We start from the raw sequence: 17,678 nt of genomic DNA, 5'->3' as shown, positions 1-17,678 counted from the left end.
ACCGGGGGGGCCACGCCCCCTGGGAGGAGCTGCACTAAGGTTTGTGTTTGTTAACACTTTAAGTGCTTTTTTTCTGCCTAAACTCTCCTAGTGAAAGCGGATATAACCCTAATGTCAAAGAATGCTGTGTTCGTCTATGAACTCAGAGAAATGGATTTTACGGTGAGTACAAAAATCCTATTTTCTTCTGAGAAATCCTCACTTCCTGTTCTTCTGTCTGTAACTCCACACAGTAATGCAAGGCTTTCTCCCTGGTGTGGAGAAAGCCTCTTGAGGGGGCGAGCAGCAGTAGTGTCAGGACGCCCACTAACACACAGCTCCTTTCTCTGAAACGTAGAGTGTCCTGACTTGCCTGCTCCCCCCCCCCCTCAAGATGCTTTCTCCATACCAGGGAGAAAGCCTCGCATTACGGTGTGTAGTTATAGACAGAAGAACAGGAAGTGAGGATTTCTCCGAAGAAATAAGGACATTTAAAAGCAAAATGGAAGGATGAGGTAAGTGAAGGAGGACTGCACTAAGGTAAAGGAAGCTATTTAGGGGAAAAAAAAATCCTTTACAACCCCTTTAGCACCCCCTAGTGCAGGGATATGCAATTAGCGGACCTCCAGCTGTTGCAAAACTACAAGTCCCATCATGCCTCTGCCTCTGGGTGTCATGCTTGTGGCTGTCAGAGTTTTGCTATGCCTCATGGGAATCGTAGTTCTGCAACAGCTGGAGGTCCGCTAATTGCATATCCCTGCCCTAGTGGTTAACCCCTTCACTGCCATTTCAAAGTAAGCAGTGCATTTTTATAGCACTTTTCGCTGTGAAAATGACTATGGTCCCAAAAATGTGTCAAAAGTATCCGATGTGTCCGCCATAATGTCGCAGTCGCGAAAAAGATCGCTGCCATTACTAGTACAAAAATATTATTTATAAAAAATCTATAAAACGATCCTCTATTTGGTTTGCGCAAAAGTTTTAGCGTTTACAAATCAATTTAAAGCTCATTGCGATTTTTTTATTTTTTTTGTATATTTTTTTTTGGGGGGATATTTATTATAGCAAAAAGTTAAAATTGATTTTTTTTTTAATTGTCGCTCTATTTTTGTTTATAGCGCAAGACATAAAAAATGCAGAGGTGATCAAATGCCACCAAAAGAAAGCTCTATTTGTGTGGAAAAAAGGACGCCAATTTTGTTTGGGAGCCACGTCGCACGACTGCGCAATTGTCAGTTAAAGTGACGCAGTGCCGAATTGCAAAAAGGGGCAAGGTCCTTAACCTGCATAATGGTCCGGGTCTTAAGTGGTTAAATGTAAATTTCAAATGTGTTCACAAATAATGCACTTCAAACTCACAATGTATGTACTTCAAATCTAGAACTTAAAACGCATGCCCCAGAGGGTGATGCTTGCACTTCTCACCAAGCGCTTACTGTAAAGTTTCTAATCACCCCCCAATACACTCAAGCACGTCGGGATCCTACGGGGTAAATGACGTGCTATATCAAGATGCCACTCAACTCGACTCATTCCTGGAAGGTTTTACCCCATTTATGACCAGGCCATTTTTTGCTATTTTGGCATTGCGTTTCTTTAACTGGTAATTGCTCACACTGTATGCAAGTGACATTTTATATAATTGTTTTTATTTTATTTTTTCACTTTAACATTTAAAATGTCCTGGACTTGAAGTCGTTAAATCAAATCTTATGGCTGCTACAGCTTGATGTAATTTTACATTACAAAAGAGATTCACATAGCTCCCGAAGGTGCATGTAAACAGTGGAACACATGTGAGGTATCGCCTGTATCATGTTTGGTACCTTTACACAACCCAATCTTGTATATTTTATTATTCACTATTAAAATTCATTTTAGTGTGGGTTTTTTTCCTGAAAAAATTCATTTGATAAATAATAGCACAAATATCAGTAACATAAAAAAAACACACCTACAACTTCCACAATTTTATTCTTCTAAGCTGCCACTTTCCGAAAAATTTAGGGGGGGTGTTCTGAGTGATTTTCTAGCAAAAAAAAAATGCTGACTTTAGTATGTGTGTAAATTGTAAAAAAATTGCACCACACACAAAGTGGTAAAAGAAGAATGGTGTCTTCGTACATGACTAGGAAGCAGTGTTCTCCTCCTTGCCCGTTTTACTTTGTGTAATGTAGCTGCTTTTCCCTGTGTTTTTCTTGGTAATATTGTGGATTTTGCAATCACAGACAGAGGGGAGCTTAAGGTGTTTTGTGGAGTTTTCCGTACTTGGAGGATCTCTAATCTGCCTACTTCTGACAAATACATACTCCCACTTCAAATTTTTCACCTAGGCGAGAACTACAGAACTTTGGCCTCTCTGCTAGTAGTAGACAATAGTAGTAAAACTCTGCTTTATAACTGGGGCCCTACAGGTGTGTAGAATATTCATGCAAAGCACTAACCATACATCACTAGTAGTATTTAAAAGTTAAATTATTACAGCTAAATGAATAGCATTTTCAAAGTTTCTCCTTTTTTCTGTTGTTCATTTTTTTAGGATGGGCAACACACCAGATTCTGCTTCAGATAACCTGGGTTTCCGTTGTGTCAAAGATGTCACCACACCAGCAGAAAATGGAAAAGAGGACCTTTAAGGAAATATTGTGATTACTACTTGATTTCTCTGCTTGATGTCATAGGAATGAAGTCTCTTCCTAAGGAAGAAAACATTTTTTTTAATCATTTTACTCACCTATGGGTGAAAATAGAAGAAGTCCAAAAGAAATAATGCTCTTCAATCTGCAATGTGAAGATCCAAAGCCTCACTTTTTACTGGGTCTTCCATTTTAATGATGTATACAGATTCGGATCACGTTGTTTAATTATTTATACAGAATATCTTGCATGGGTACATAATTTTGCCAGCTGTATGGTACACAGTTAAAGCTGAACTTTAGTTTTACCTTAAAGTGGAGTTCCAGTCCCTAAATTCAAATTTTTTTCAAGACTAAAATTTACCTTGCTCCACTTTAATATGCACTTGTCAGATTGTGTTATGGTTGTAGTTCTTTTTATTTTTGTTTAAATTTAATAAAATTACCTGGATCTTGGAAGCTGGCAGGGTCTATCTTCACTGTGGGCATCTGAAGCCCTCCTGTGTCTATTTCTGGGATTTGGTGCAGCTGGCTACCCAGCATGCACCCTCCGATCTTGTTCCTGCGCAGTAATGCCAAACAAAGACTTGAGTGGCACGCCCTAAAAAAATGCATTCCATTAAAGATGGTGCTGCTATAAGACCATACAAACAGAATGGGGTACTTTTATGCAGTAGTGGGCTTATGCACTGTATGGCCATATGGTGTAACCAAATCCACATATTTTTGCTTAATATGTTCCGGTAAGAAAATAAATGGCTGCACATCCAGGAATTCCGATTTGTTTTTTTATTGTTCAAAGTGATAACACCAAGGACACAACACAAGGTCCTCGTGTTGGTGTTATCACTTTGAACAATAAAAGGCAATCGGAATTCCTGGATGTGCAGCCATTTTTTTTTCTTACAAGTTTACCACAGAGGCAGGCCGAGGATGGCACTCTAGGAGATATTCCACCTCAGGTTATCATCGTACACCTGGAGCAGCGGCTCTTTTTCTTTGTAATATGTTCAGGTGCTTTACATGGCCATGCATTTTTTATGTTGTTTTTGCATGTGTCCGCTTTAATCTTCTGTTCTGCGCAGTAATGCCATTGCGTGGTGCCCCATTACTTCTTGCAGTAAATTACAGCTTTTATTCGGAACTGAGCGGCTCCACTTAATACCTGCAGATGCTCCTAATTGAAAATGGTGCCAAACTCCTTCCGTTTGCGTAATTTCCTGATGGGGAAATAGCGCAAGATTTCGGTATGGGCGACTCCTGGGATACATGACGCTGCTATCCCATGAACTCTTGCAAATCGCCTAGTGACGTAATCGCCTAGGCTGGGACTGCCGGAAGTTCTGGATGAAGAAGAAAAGTTATTTCCTTTCAGAAATAACATATTTGCATTGTAAAAAGAATGAGATAAGGGGATACCATTCAGAGAGAGTGCATATAATGATGGAACCCTGCTTTTTCAACTTCCTTTAACAGCCTGAGCTATCCAGCAAAAGAAACAGAGGGTCGAGAAAAGCAAAACTCACCCCCCCCCCCCAAAAAAAAAAAAAAAAACACTGATGTTGTAACTGCTAAAACTAAATGTTAGCTGGACTTGGACTTTACATTGTGGTCACTGATGTAAAGTCCAGCTAAATCTACTAGTTCATCCAACACCAGCCTCTTTCCTGATTGACAATGCTTGTGTCCAAAATTGATACACATGGATAAGTGAATGTAGCTACTCTAAAACGAGGAGGTGTGGTACTGGCCAATCACCAGGTGAAAATAAAGGTATGAAAGCCTGAAAAAAGAAAACTAATGCAGCTACCACATTCAATGATTGATGAACTACAGTTACATTATATTACATTTTTTTATTTTTCAGTTTAGTGCTACTGTGTGTGGGCTTTTGCCATAAAGTGATGGTGATGTAACTGCGGTATTTAGTCCAAAGTGTCAATATTTTGTATGGTTATCATTATTTTCCAGCACTGCCTTAACTGGGCATGGAGGTCACCAGAGCTTCACAGGTGTCCTCTTTCACTCCTCCATGATGACATTGCAGAGCTGGTGGATGCTAGAGACTTTGCGTGTTTCCACCTTCGTTTTGAGAATGCCCCATAGATGCCCAATAGGGTTTAGGTCTTGAGACATGCTTGGCCTATCACCTTTACCCTCAGCTTCTTTAGCAAGGCAATGGTCATCTTGGAGGTGTTTGGGGTCGTTATTATGTTGGAATACTGCCCTGCGGCCCAGTCTCTGAAGGGCGGGGATCATGCTCTGCTTCAGTATGTCACAGTACATGTTGGCATTCATGGTTCCCTCAATGAACTATAGCTCCCCAGTGCCGGTGTTATAACGAGAAATCTTATACATTTTAAAATGTTACTTTTACAATCAATTTTAAAACCACCTGCTGATTTGAGTTAAATATAGGATTTTGCCAGCTTATGTAGCTACTCATGTTATCAATATAGTTAATAATAATTGGATTGTGTAAGTAATTTGTAACTGTATAGTTATTTGTAGCCGGCTATAGTCACATAACAAGATTCTCATCAGAGATTTGCAGCTGTTACACATCTTGGCTACAAAGTTGTTGGTGAGACAAGTGCAATTTCATAAAAGGCCTCTAGGTGCTTTAATATTTATACCTGCAGATGACAGGTCCTGCTTAATAAGCACCAGAAGTAATGATCAGATGAGTTTTTGTCAATCTTAGTGATTTATAAGGAAAACATTTTTGATATCCTGAGCCGCACAGAGGGCATCACTGACATACAGCCCAGTTAAAGTTGTCAAACATGTTGGTACTAAGCTAAACCTAAACCAAATTCAGTATCAATGGGAATCCTTAACATCAGTTTGCAAAATGTTTTTACTAGCATGTATCAACCATTATACAAGGTTCCTAAATAGAAGTAATCCACATAATTTACAGTCCAAAAATAAAGGGCACATCAGTCAGCAGACAAGGGTCACCTTTGGTGTCCCAAAATAATGCTGTGTCTGTACTGTAGTTTTGTTTTTCTTTGTAGAACAGATATATATATATATATATATATATATATATATATATATATATATATATATATATATATATATATATTTAATCATGAACATGCTGCTGTCATTGTAAAACTATAAAAATTATCCAAAATAGATGCAGCGCTAATGCAGTAATAAAAAAATATTATATATAATATAATCTAAAATATCATGTGAAGAAAAAAATCCTTAAGTGAACAAGAATAATGTGTAAAAACATATGAATCAAAGAATAATCAATAATAAAAACTCAACAGTGTTACTGGGACTCTAGTTTTCATTTTGTCACTATTTTTTCCTCACCATTTTTCTCTCAGAATTGTTTGGTCACCATTTATGTTTTCATTATCATAATATGGACTGAAACACTGTTGAGATTTTATTATTCATTATTTTTTGATTCATATGTTTTTACACATTATTCTTGTTCACTTAAGGATTTTTTTCTTCACATGATATTTTTTATTATTGCATTAGCGCAGCATCTTTTTTGGATAATTCTGATCTTTGGAGTTTGATACTGGACTTTAAGGTGCTGGCAGCTTCTTTTTCACATTTCTTTTATAACACATAATATATATATATATATATATATATATATATATATATATATATATATATATATATATATATAATTCTAGCTCAGCTTCAGCCTTTGGCCTTTTTTTTATTATTACTTTTATATTGTAAAACTATACCTGCTAGTACTATTGACTTTTGTGGAACAAACTGGTCCCACCATACCCTTCCCACTGCTGAGTTTCTAGTCCAGGAATAGAGATCTAAGGGCCAGTTCACACCATAGAAACGCAGTCCAGATGCTTTTCTGAATGCATGTTTTTGATGCAGTCCAGTGCATTTTTTCCCCTCTTTTTTTCTTAACCTTAAATAAGGACCTGTTTGTTCCAGTGCTTTTTTTTATGCATTTTCTAGCAGTCCAGAGCAGAAGATTTTTTTATTTATTTTTCTGGAACTGCAAGCACTGGTGTGAACTATGCCATTGGAAACCATATAACCTACCTTTCCATGCCTTTTTGATTCAGAAAACAAACAAACTGGACTGCATCTGGTGTGAACTGTTCCATAGTGAGTAATACATTTTATTTACTGTAGGTGACCGCGATAGTGTCAATCTCGCTCCCTTTCTCAGCGAGATTGACCACCTACGAGCCCCGTTGCGGGAGCCAGCTCGCCGCGATGGGAAAAAAACGTCATAGAAGAGACGGGGATCCGACTTGGATTCCCACCAATTCTAGCCGCGGCGTTTGGTATGAATCATGAGGGGGAACTCCACGCCAAATTTTAAATGAAAAAACGGCATTGGTTCCCCCCCCCCCAGGGGCATACCAGGCCCTTAGGTGTGGTATGGATTGTAAGGAGAACCCCCTACGCCGAAAAAACCCACGGAGCATGATGGAACTATGACATCATTAGAGGCCTATATAAATCGGTGTGAGCCGCGCACCCGGCATTACAGCGGGAGGCAGCGTTGCGTCAACATAAGAAGAAGGCAGAAGACTAGGCTAGTACGAGAGCTAAAAAGAAGATAGAGGCGGCCAGCCCCGTGTGCTTGGATACGGGTCTGGTATGGATTGTGGGGGGACCACCACGCCGTTTTTTCGGCGTAGGGGGTTCTCCTTACAATCCATACCAGACCTAAGGGCCTGGTATGCCCCTGGGGGGGAACCCATGCCGTTTTTTTATTTAAAATTTGGCGTGGAGTTCCCCATTCATGATTCATACCAAACGCCGCGGCTAGAATTGGCAGGAATCCAAGTCGGATCCACGTCGCTTCTATGACGCGCTCGCTGGAATGTGCTTTTTCTATTCCAGCGAGTGCAAGATGTCGGCACCATGTCGCCGAGAATCAGGGGATGCCGTCGTGCTGGAAACACATTCTTGGCGACAGGTATTGTAATCTCTTTCAGGTATATACAGTACCTGTTGTCATATTGTAACACAGGAAAGAACAAATGGGTACTTCGTTTAAAATCTGCATGCACAGTATATGGATTAACATAACTTAAAGTTATTATTCTAAATTGTGTTGGCAAATGTAATGCTATGCTTTAGTGATAAATATGAATGTTGTTATGCATAACTTTATCCAATTTTAAAGTTTGATACTGAGCCTCCATGATTTACCCACTTGCCTACTGGGCGTTTTCACCTCCTTTCTGCCCAGGCCAATTTTCAGAGCTGTCACACTTTAAATTACAATTACTCAGTCATGCAACGCTGTACCCAAACAAACTTTATCCTTTTTTTTTTTTTTTTTTTTTTTGAGACAGCTTTTTTTTGGTGGTATTTAATCACTCCTGGGGTCTTTATTTTATTTTTTCCTTAACCACTTCCCTACCGGCTCATTGTAAAATGACGCTGGAAGGGACCCTCTCTCAATCCGGGTGGACTTCATATCACGTCCTGTGTTCCCGGCGATCTAGGGCGTGCGCGCCCGCGCTCGTGACCCGGCGGCCGCGATTGCTGCCGGGCACTCGCGATTGCCGGTAATCACGGCAGGAGTGTGGATCTGTGTGTGTAAACACACAGATCCACCTCCTGTCAGCGGTGAGGAGACCAATGTGTGTTCCCAGTACAGAGGAACACACACCTCCCCTCCTCAGCGCCCCCTAGTGGTTAACCCCTTCCCTGCCAGTCACATTTACACAGTAATCAATGCATATTTATAGCATTAATCGCGGTATAAATGTGAATGGTCCCAAAAACGTGTCAAAAGTGTCCGATGTGTTCGCCGCAATGTCACGGTCACAGTAAAAAATCGCAAATCGCCGCCAATACTAGTAAAAAAATGAATATAATAAAAATGCCATAAATCTATTGCCTATTTTGTAGACGCTATAACTTTTGTGCAAACCAATCAATATATGATTATTGATATTTATTAAATAAAAAAGTAAAAAATATTGTGTTTTTTTAAAAAATTGTCGCTCTTCTTTTGTTTATAGCGCAACAAATAAAAAAAGCAGAGATGATCAAATACCACCAAACGAAAGCTCTATTTGTGGGGGGGGGGGGGGGGGAACATAAAGATTTAGTTTGGGTACAGTGTTGCATGACCACGCAATTGTCATTCAAAGTGCAACAGTGCTGAAAACTAAAAATTGGTCTGGGCAGGAAGGGGGTGAAAATGCCCTGTTATAAGGTTTTGTAAATAAGTAATTTTTCTCTTTTACTGATGAGGCTGCACTGAGGGGCACCGATAGGCAGCATTAATGAGGAGGCACTGATAATCAGTGCCCTGATTATTAGTGTAGATGCCACCTGTCACATTCACCGGTCACCTGCTCTTCTCTTGTGACAGCACGTGAGGAAAGGAATGCTGATAACTGGCAAATTTGTTTACATTGTGATCAGCTGTGATTGGACACAGCTGATCACATGGTAAAGGGCCGCTGTGACTGGCCCTTTTCCCCGTCCCAACCTTTGATCAACTGTGTCAAAGGCCACATCGGTCACAGAGCATGTTGGATGTGTGCCGCAGCAGGGGTGTAGTTCTGGGAGGACATCCAAGGATCCCCTCCTAGAACTGGATGACCGCTCTGTAGCCTTTCAAGGAATGTAAGGGGTGAAGGAGCCAGATGATGCTCAATGTCCTCCAATTTTCTACAGCTTCTAATGCACAACTTGAGCCTTTTACAGTATGCAGTGAAATCAGAGTAATCCATTTCAGTAGAGGTGATGAGACTGTGCAAGACTGAAAGTAAGGTTTGGAGTTCAGCTTTAAGAAAACAAAGCGATAAAAATCCAATATTGGTTCAAACTCAACTCTTCCCCACTCTGTTCAAAGCTTTAGAAAAAAGTTTGTACTGGAGTTCAAAGTTCTAAATGATTAACTGTTTCCTGTGATACTTTTTTTATTGTTCTTGTATATATACACACTTATATCATTAAATAGACTGTTTTAATACCTTGAGTATTTTAAATTTATTATAAATTAGATTATTTGTTTCATAAATATATTTACATACACACACATATTCCATAGGTACACTAATTTGATGTAATGTCTACTTGACAAAAAGGCAAAATGTTATAATTTACTGGACTCTGCCGCCAGTGATAATAGAATGGCTTTTGCCGTATTTTCAAAGAGTGCTGCTCGGTTCTGCTGCTCCCCTTTCTTCACCCAGTGGCCGTAGATCCTGAACGCACAAGCATCGATCATCTTCCGTATGGGCTTAATTGCATATGGGTCCCTTATTACAATTTCTTTAGTAACAGGTTTCGCGTTACGATAATAGTGGTAAATCCGCACAGAGGCCAAAACTGTTAGGCAGACCACCTACAAAGACAAACGTATGAATCGTTTGTATGCATTTCTGTGTGTAGATCTTTTATATCATTTGAAAGACATACATAGGCAATGGAAAACCACTGTCCAGAAATTTCTGAACACACTGCAGTTTCTCCTGTATTTGTAAAAGCCTCAGTTTATCATAGCTAAACATATTTAAGATATAACTGTTTTGCAAGGTAACCTACTTTCCTGGAGGCTCATGATGTCATTCTACTAATGAGTCAGCTCCACCCCCTGACCCCACAGGACAAACCCCTGCCAAATATCAAAATAAAAGGAAGTACTCTCCTCACTTTAATGTGCCTATAAACCATGGAACACCTATGAGGGAAATCCTAGGCTGCCATGATGAGCCTCCGGGAAAGGAAGATTACGGTAAGTATGGATAACTATTTAATGTATTCCTGGCATTGGTCTTGTCAGCCTACTCATGGGAAATAGCTGGCATAAAAAGGTGGGACAGAAACAAAAAAATAAAGACACCAGAGCTAATGCATGCAAAAGAATCTATTACATTAAATAGACAGCAGAATCGAGCAGTAATGAGCCCATAGGCCACCTCTAGCCAGTAATGGTGGATGAAGGTTTTAGGTGACCTCCATTACAGCCACATCCCCTGGCACATTGGTATAAATTGCCCGCAATGCTGCTGGTGCCCTTGTAGAGAGTGCCAAAATCTCCACTAGAAGGGAAAGACATTGTATATATATATATATATATATATATATATATATACATACGTATTAATGGCTTGAACTATCCATGGGGGAAATTAGCCTTGGCAAGGCTGCCTGTTTGAACTGTTAGAAAAGAGAAATAGATTATCTGACAACCTGAGATATATAGTAGTAACCCGAAGTAGGTCAATTCCAGATCAATCCTCCTGGGCTGCACTGTCTACTGTTGGAGGAAGTACAACTTCCTAATTCAAATGAAATTGCAAAGAGACCTTTGGAAGAAAAAACAGGAATGGACGCAAAACCACCTTATCCTGGAAAATCTCACAAAAAGGAGGCCTGACCAAAACTGCATGGATTTTGAAGACGTGTTTGGCTACCATTAACAATGTCTTTGGGCTGGGTCACACCACAATTCCTGCATTCCAGATGCATTATTGCATTGGCATTTACATGTTTTTGATGCATTTTCAATGTTAGTATTTATTTTTGTAACTTAATTCTGTGTCATTTCAGAGATAATTTATGAGGGTGTGTTTAGTGGAGGGACAGGGTAGGGGTTGGGTGGGGAAACAGGTGGCTAGTAACCCTTAAGGCCTGGCTAGTAGCTCAGGACTTGAAATGTTGAGCCCTGGTTATGGGGTATAGCCATCCAGCCTCCACCCAGGAAAATCTGAACGTGCACACGGCAAGTTCAGCTGTGTTCCTCACTCAAGCAACATGGTATAGCTCATGAGTCAAAGAAAAGACAAGGCTCATCGTGCAATATGTAATTATATTTATTAAATTATAAAAAGTATTGCACTTGCAAGAGAAAGGAGAAAACACAAATGGTAAAGCGTCAATTACAACTGCAGATTTAACAAGGGTAACACAGGAGCTGAGAAGTCACTATGTTACTGATATGCTGGTTAAATCTGAGTGCACCATACATTTTGTACTTTTGTTCAAGACCATTTTCCTCTTGTGATTTTTTTTTTTATGTATCGATTATTGTATATGCACTGGTTGTTACTTTGTAACATTGATACTATTGTAGCAACAATATATCGCCTTCACTTTAATGTTGGAGTTCAACAAGCAGACAGTGCAGTCCTTTATATCTTTTTAGTTTACATTTGCTTCTTTATTCGGAAATTTAAAAGTGCAGCAATCTGCTTATAATTATAATTTCATTCACTAATATTTTTGAACTTGAGGTTTACTTGTTTACATTTTGAATAGCCTGTTACTGCTCTGCTGCTCACTGTTTTTTCTTGCTCTGACATGACAAAGCAACACCCTGACTCTACTGCTTCCAAGATGGCTGCCTCCACATATAATGGAGAACAAGGCATTGCAAGTAATGGCGGAAGCTCAGCTGTAGGGAGACCACAGGTAATACGGGTTACTAGTCCTTTGGCCTCTGTCTGTGCTTTTAGAGGCACATCTTACAGAGTTCCTTTACCCTTTAATGTGTCATTAGCAAACTACCATCTGCCACTGTTTAAAGGGCAACTGTCATGAAAAAAAGGAAATTGGGCATGCAGCTAAAATGAGCTAAATTCACATTTTAACTTTGCCTTTCAGAATCCAGACTAATGTTAGTACAAATTTACTCTTGGGTCAACTATTGAGAGCTACAGACTTTATTCTGATTTTTACAAAATGTCAGAAAACATAAGTATAATGCATGACATTTTTGGGAAATGGAAGGACAAGGTAAGTGAACCAACAATGCACTAGCTTAAAGGAACTTATTTAGAGAATAAAAAACAAACCTTTACAACCCTTTTAAATGCCAAACAATGCATATCTTTTACCTTAAATTTCCTGTATGGACTGAAATGGCGAACTTCTTCTACTACATATTGCTGGAAGAATGGATGGGCTAGAGCCTCGTCTGCTGTAAGACGTTTTTCTGGATTCACAACTAAGAGTCGGGCAATCTAAAAGAGAAAAATCTTTTGTTCACATTAAATAAATACAAACTTAAGTCTGCACTGACATTTAAAGGTTATCATTTTAGTGTGGCAAGAAAGTAAGCATATTTTATACCAAGTCTTTAACCGTGTCTGACCGATCATCCCATTCTGGAGAAGCAAACTGGTAGTCCCCATTCATAATCATTCGTAGCATTAGCATTTGTTTTCTGTGCCAAAATGGTGGAGAGCCAGCCAGTAGTGTGTACATTATAACTCCACTACTCCACCTGCAAGACAAGAAAGGGGAGTGCCATTATCCTGCTAGTACACATGCACATTTCTGAGAAGATTCTGAAAAATACTACACTCATTGCAACCTAAACGGCAACATACATGTCCACATGTTTATTATATCCAGGGTGATATTCATCCATAGAGCTTTGGATTATTTCTGGTGCCAAATATCCAGGGGTGCCACAAATTTCTGAAATAAAAAAAAGTCAGCAACAAAGAGTATTATGGTTAATATGGTATAAAACTGAATTATTACACAGAATATAACAGACTGGCACAAATGGTTCTGTTTGATGAATGTAAATGTTGTATACCTTTTGGAAACGACACCAGCATTCATTCTATCAATGTATTGTGTCTACAAGATGGCCATAAACAGAGGGGGCAAGCACATGCAAGCATAATAAACCTCATTGGTGCCTATGAGGCCACACTGCTTAACTGTTGACTATCTCTATTCACATTTCACAAAGAAACAGAATTGAATAGCTATTGTTACATAATAAAGCATATATGATTTTTCATCTTTTATAAAGCAAATTCTGATTAGGAATATCAACAAATTCACCAGTTATTTAGTGATGGATGGTCTGAAGTGGGCAGGTTTGACACATATTGGATGGAGTGCCCCAATTTGTGAATGAGGACAACAATGGTGTAACAAAAGAAAAATGTGATACACCAGTTTCAAAGTATTTTGGTTACACAGGACATAAAAACGATATTCCCTTTGGAGTAGCTATGATACAATAAGGTAATACTGGAGAAGAAAGTCATGTAGATAGCAGTGACAAGTCGTCTATTAGGGGCACTTGGGTATGAGTAATGCGTAAGTAATGAGTAAGCACTGATTGTAGTGCGAAACATCAGCTGTATGCCCCTGTCTTTGCTGTGATGTATGGTATTTGATAACTTTTATCAATAAAAGGCAACCGAGAAGGTCTTTCCAGAGTGCGGCTGTCCAAACATTTCTTTCTACAGGGGCACACAGGCGCCGCCACCTCTCCATCCATGCGTCGGATGCATGGATTCCAATGTTTTTTTTTTTAAGCATATGATTAGGCTTCAAAAAAAAAGTGGGATCTGCGCCCCAAGCCCATCCAGTTGTGTGACAATAGCTAATGAATATTTGCTATATTGTGTGACAATAGCGAATGAATGAATATTCCCTTTTGTAACACTGAATCTCCTGGCCAATCAGGAAGCAGGTCATGAGACCCATCAACCGCTCAGGCAAAAAGGAGATCCAATTGGATTGGCTGGCAGGCAGGAGGAGATGCATGCAGGTGAACCAAGCAAACAGGCGGCCCACCTCGCTACCCGCAAAATGGGGGTAAGTGCAGGCCCTGACTGACCAACCTGGGGGGGCGTGACCCCCTGTGACTCGACCGGGGGGGTTAGTGCCTCTGTGACCCGACCGAAAGGAGGGGGGGGTGGCAGTGGGTGGATTGTTTGCCCCCCCAAAAAAACACCAGCCGCCACTGGTCGATAGGAAGGTATGAACCTATTGCATGCTGATAACCTGTCAATGGCAGACGTTTTGAGTATATGGACTTTCAGCCTGGAAGCAGTGTGTTTACATCTTCTCTGCAGTAGCTACTCCTGATCTTCACTAGATGGATCTATAGGGAAGACAAGAGAGGGATTTGTTTTTGATCCCAATACAAAGCTTGTCTTCCCTGGCCAGGAGCAGCTGCTGCAGGAAAATAATATGTAAAGGCATTGCTTTCAGGTTGGAGGACATTGTGTTAAAAATTCCTGATTATCAATAGAACAGGTACCCCTTGCAAGTGACATTTGTTAAGCAGGATGCAGGTAGAAATAAGATGAAATTATAAATACTAAAATGATGTAGGGTAAAACTCTGGCCCATATTTATTCTTTCAGTTCTGAGAGGTCAGAAACCGTTCTTAGAACACAGAAGCAGGGGGTCTCGCATCTACCCCAAGTCAAGCAACTTAGACAGAGGGTTATGTCTTATGGCAGCATAACAGTGGGTGTTAACCAATACATTGTCTCTCTTCAGATTCTACCAGTTACTTGAAACATGTCCTGAGGGTTTACAGATGTAAAGGATTTTCCAGGCAGATATGGATGCAATAGAAAAACTTCACAACAAAATAGTAAATGTTAAGGCTTCATGTCAACTCCAGCTTGATTGGACAGAAATGATTAGTCCCAGGTACACACAATGTCCTCTCCAAGGTTCTGACTGCTACAACATAAATTAAGTCTTCCAAATCTCCATTTGGGAGCTGAGGCACTCAACATATCCTGTTGGAATACAATAAACAACCATGTGCTCCCAAGAGGAAAACCTTTATTTTCCTAAAGGCTCCAAAGACAATTATCCTTTGCATTTTTCTCTATGCCCTTGTACTATATCATCTCTTGGCGCTGAACCACCCCCATGTCATTGAAGTGTAAAATGGCAGAACCTCTACTACTCACTTAAAGCTTGTGCAAACAGACCGTCAGATAACATCATCATAGGTGTGTGCAGCCAATTGCATTAGGGCATGCATCCTAAAGCTCAAATACACACGTGTGTGTGTCAGTGTCTACATATCTATGACTCCGGCACATTGATCTGCCAGCCTTCACAGTGAAAGAGAAGTTTGTTAGAGGGAGATCTTTCCCATCTTCCTGCTGGCAAACAGAGCGATAATGCGAACGCACTTAGGGTGAGTAGGGTGTGCCCAGGCACATCCGGCGCGCCCTGTGTGCACACCTATGCATATAATTCAGATTAGGTAGACCTTCGAAACACTACACCAAAAAATTGGCAAAATACCTAAAATGTTGGTTTAATCAAGTAGTCATGTGACCACAAGCAGCTATTTTCCAAATCTCTTCTGATGGGTGGCATTACAGCTGAAATATCTGACCTGTGCCATGATCTAGCTGTGAGCAGGTACTGCAATTATGTTTCCTTTCATGCTCCTTGGGTTCCACCCTGTTTTCCACTCTCCCGCAGGATGCCATTGGATGTTAGCTTGTAATAACACTGGTCGACTGTGGAACTCTAGGCACGCTGTGCATCATCACGGCATCTTGTGTGTCCCGGGAAAATAATAAAAGTGAATCTGCTCCCATTGGATCAATATCCAATAGTATGCCCTTTATTAAGTAGGGGACTGCCAGGTACTTGGAGTGCTTCTAAAAATAAATGTTTCCAAAAATGTTTACCATTCGTAACAGAAGTGTAGTCCATAGCTTTTAAAATAAAACTACATACATTTTAAGATCTATTATATAATGAATGATGTCACATGTAAAGCCCCTTGGGCTTAGAATCCAAGGGGCTCCAGAGAGACACAGGGATTAATCTGATGACTAAAATAGGCAATGTTGTTACCTTAGAAACATTTTAAACCATGTAAGGCCTTATACCTATTGACAGTGGTGTGGATCTCCCGGTTCAAAGTTTACTTCACAAAAAAGTGTATGTACCGTATATGATGACTTGTGGTTAAATGGTTAAAATGGAAGCACTTATATCCATTTTAGCCTGAAGAGGATGTCTATACTTTCACAAAAAAAAAAAGACTCAGGCCTTGTACACACGACCGGTTTTCTCGGCAATAAACAGGCAAGAAAAGTGCTGGCAGAGCTTTTTGCAGAGAAAAACGTTCGTGTGTATGGCTTTTCATCGAGAAAACTGCCGGGAATCTCAACGAGAAAAATAGAGAACCTGCACTCTATTTTCTCGTCGGGATTCTCTGCAGTGTTTTCCTGCCGAGAAACCCGAGCGTGTGTATACTTCCCTGCCTCCATGGAAACCTGTGCATGCTCGATGAGACTTCGACGCATTCGTGGTAGCTTCCAAGACATAGGTAGGGTGAAGCAAGATGGGGCAACGGCATCGAATGTGACAAGCGCATGCTCGGCGTAGTCGATGACGTCACCACGTTACCGCGTTCTTGCCATTCAAAAGAACGGCGGTTCTTTTGAATGTGCGTCTGTACACAGGGCTTGGCAAGAAAATCTTGCCAGGAATCCCGTCGAGAAAACCAATGTTTTTTATGTGACGGGATTCTCGCCCGTGTGTACAGGGCTTAAGGCTGGGTTCACACCTATGCAAATTGGATGCAGGGGTTTTCCGCATTTGATTTGCATGACTGAAGAATGTGACCGGCTCTTTATGGAGCCGGTTTACATGTCTCTGGGGTGGCTGCGGAGTGCACTGCACAGAAACACTGTGTGTCTTTGGCTCTGTTTCAGAGCCAAATTCAGGCAAATATTTGGCCCTGATTTGTCCCTGAAATGGGGAAACCGTGGCCATCTTAGGTGTGAACCTAGCCTGAAAGAAAAAACAAGTCTGTGTTCTTACAGTTTCCCTGGTGTACCTACCCAGTAGAGCTGCACGGATCCTCGGCTAAAGGCCCGGCAGCCGCCGGACCTTGCTGGAATCAAGTCTCCCGCGCGCGTGCGCGGGAGTGACGACATCGCCACTCCAGCCATCACAGCGCTGGAGCAGCGGTACCCGGAAGACACCCCGAGGCAAGATGACATTTCCCTCGGCGTGGACCAGGCAAGTTCCCCACACCTCGTTCCAAGGTAAGTATTTCATAATGAGCTAGTATGCGGTGCATACTAGCTCATTATGCCTTTTGCCTTTCAGGTGTGTAAAAAAAGAAAAAAAAGAAAACCTGCTGCAGGTATACAACCGCTTTAAAGAGGATGTCCCACGGCCGTTTTATTCCCCCCCCATTCTATTACATTCCTCACTACATTACTCACTACTTAGATGTTTTTAAACTGCCGCTGTCCGTTTTTATGAGCAAGGATAACTGATAACAGATAATCTGCTGTCTGTCGTTTCCATTTTGCTTGTGGG

At 40.6% G+C, this 17,678-nt stretch overlaps 2 protein-coding genes across 3 annotated transcripts in view; one reads left to right on the top strand and one right to left on the bottom strand.

Annotated features, from left to right (window-relative positions):
• Positions 1–3,074, top strand: part of SUMF2 (sulfatase modifying factor 2) — a 31,401-nt gene extending 28,327 nt beyond the window's left edge. Inside the window, exon 9 of the mRNA XM_040336734.1 lies at positions 2,519–3,074. Coding sequence (XP_040192668.1) covers positions 2,519–2,615 — 97 coding nt within the window. The 3' untranslated portion in view covers positions 2,616–3,074. The remainder of the gene's footprint in view (positions 1–2,518) is intronic.
• A 6,491-nt stretch (positions 3,075–9,565) lies between these two features.
• PHKG1 (phosphorylase kinase catalytic subunit gamma 1) overlaps positions 9,566–17,678 on the bottom strand; it is a 36,569-nt gene continuing 28,456 nt past the window's right edge. For both annotated transcript variants that reach the window (XM_040336732.1, XM_040336733.1), the window contains exons 7-10: positions 12,938–13,028; positions 12,678–12,831; positions 12,443–12,568; positions 9,566–9,948 (exon numbers count right to left, since the gene is read on the bottom strand). In XM_040336732.1, the coding sequence (XP_040192666.1) occupies positions 9,697–9,948; positions 12,443–12,568; positions 12,678–12,831; positions 12,938–13,028 (623 nt within the window). In that variant the 3' untranslated portion in view covers positions 9,566–9,696. The remainder of the gene's footprint in view (positions 9,949–12,442; positions 12,569–12,677; positions 12,832–12,937; positions 13,029–17,678) is intronic.

Source organism: Rana temporaria, chromosome 2 (assembly GCF_905171775.1).
Source record: "Rana temporaria chromosome 2, aRanTem1.1, whole genome shotgun sequence".
Classification (NCBI taxonomy): Eukaryota; Metazoa; Chordata; class Amphibia; order Anura; family Ranidae; genus Rana; species Rana temporaria.
Note: the sequence above shows the minus strand (reverse complement) of the source record. Positions and strands in the feature narration are given on the sequence as shown.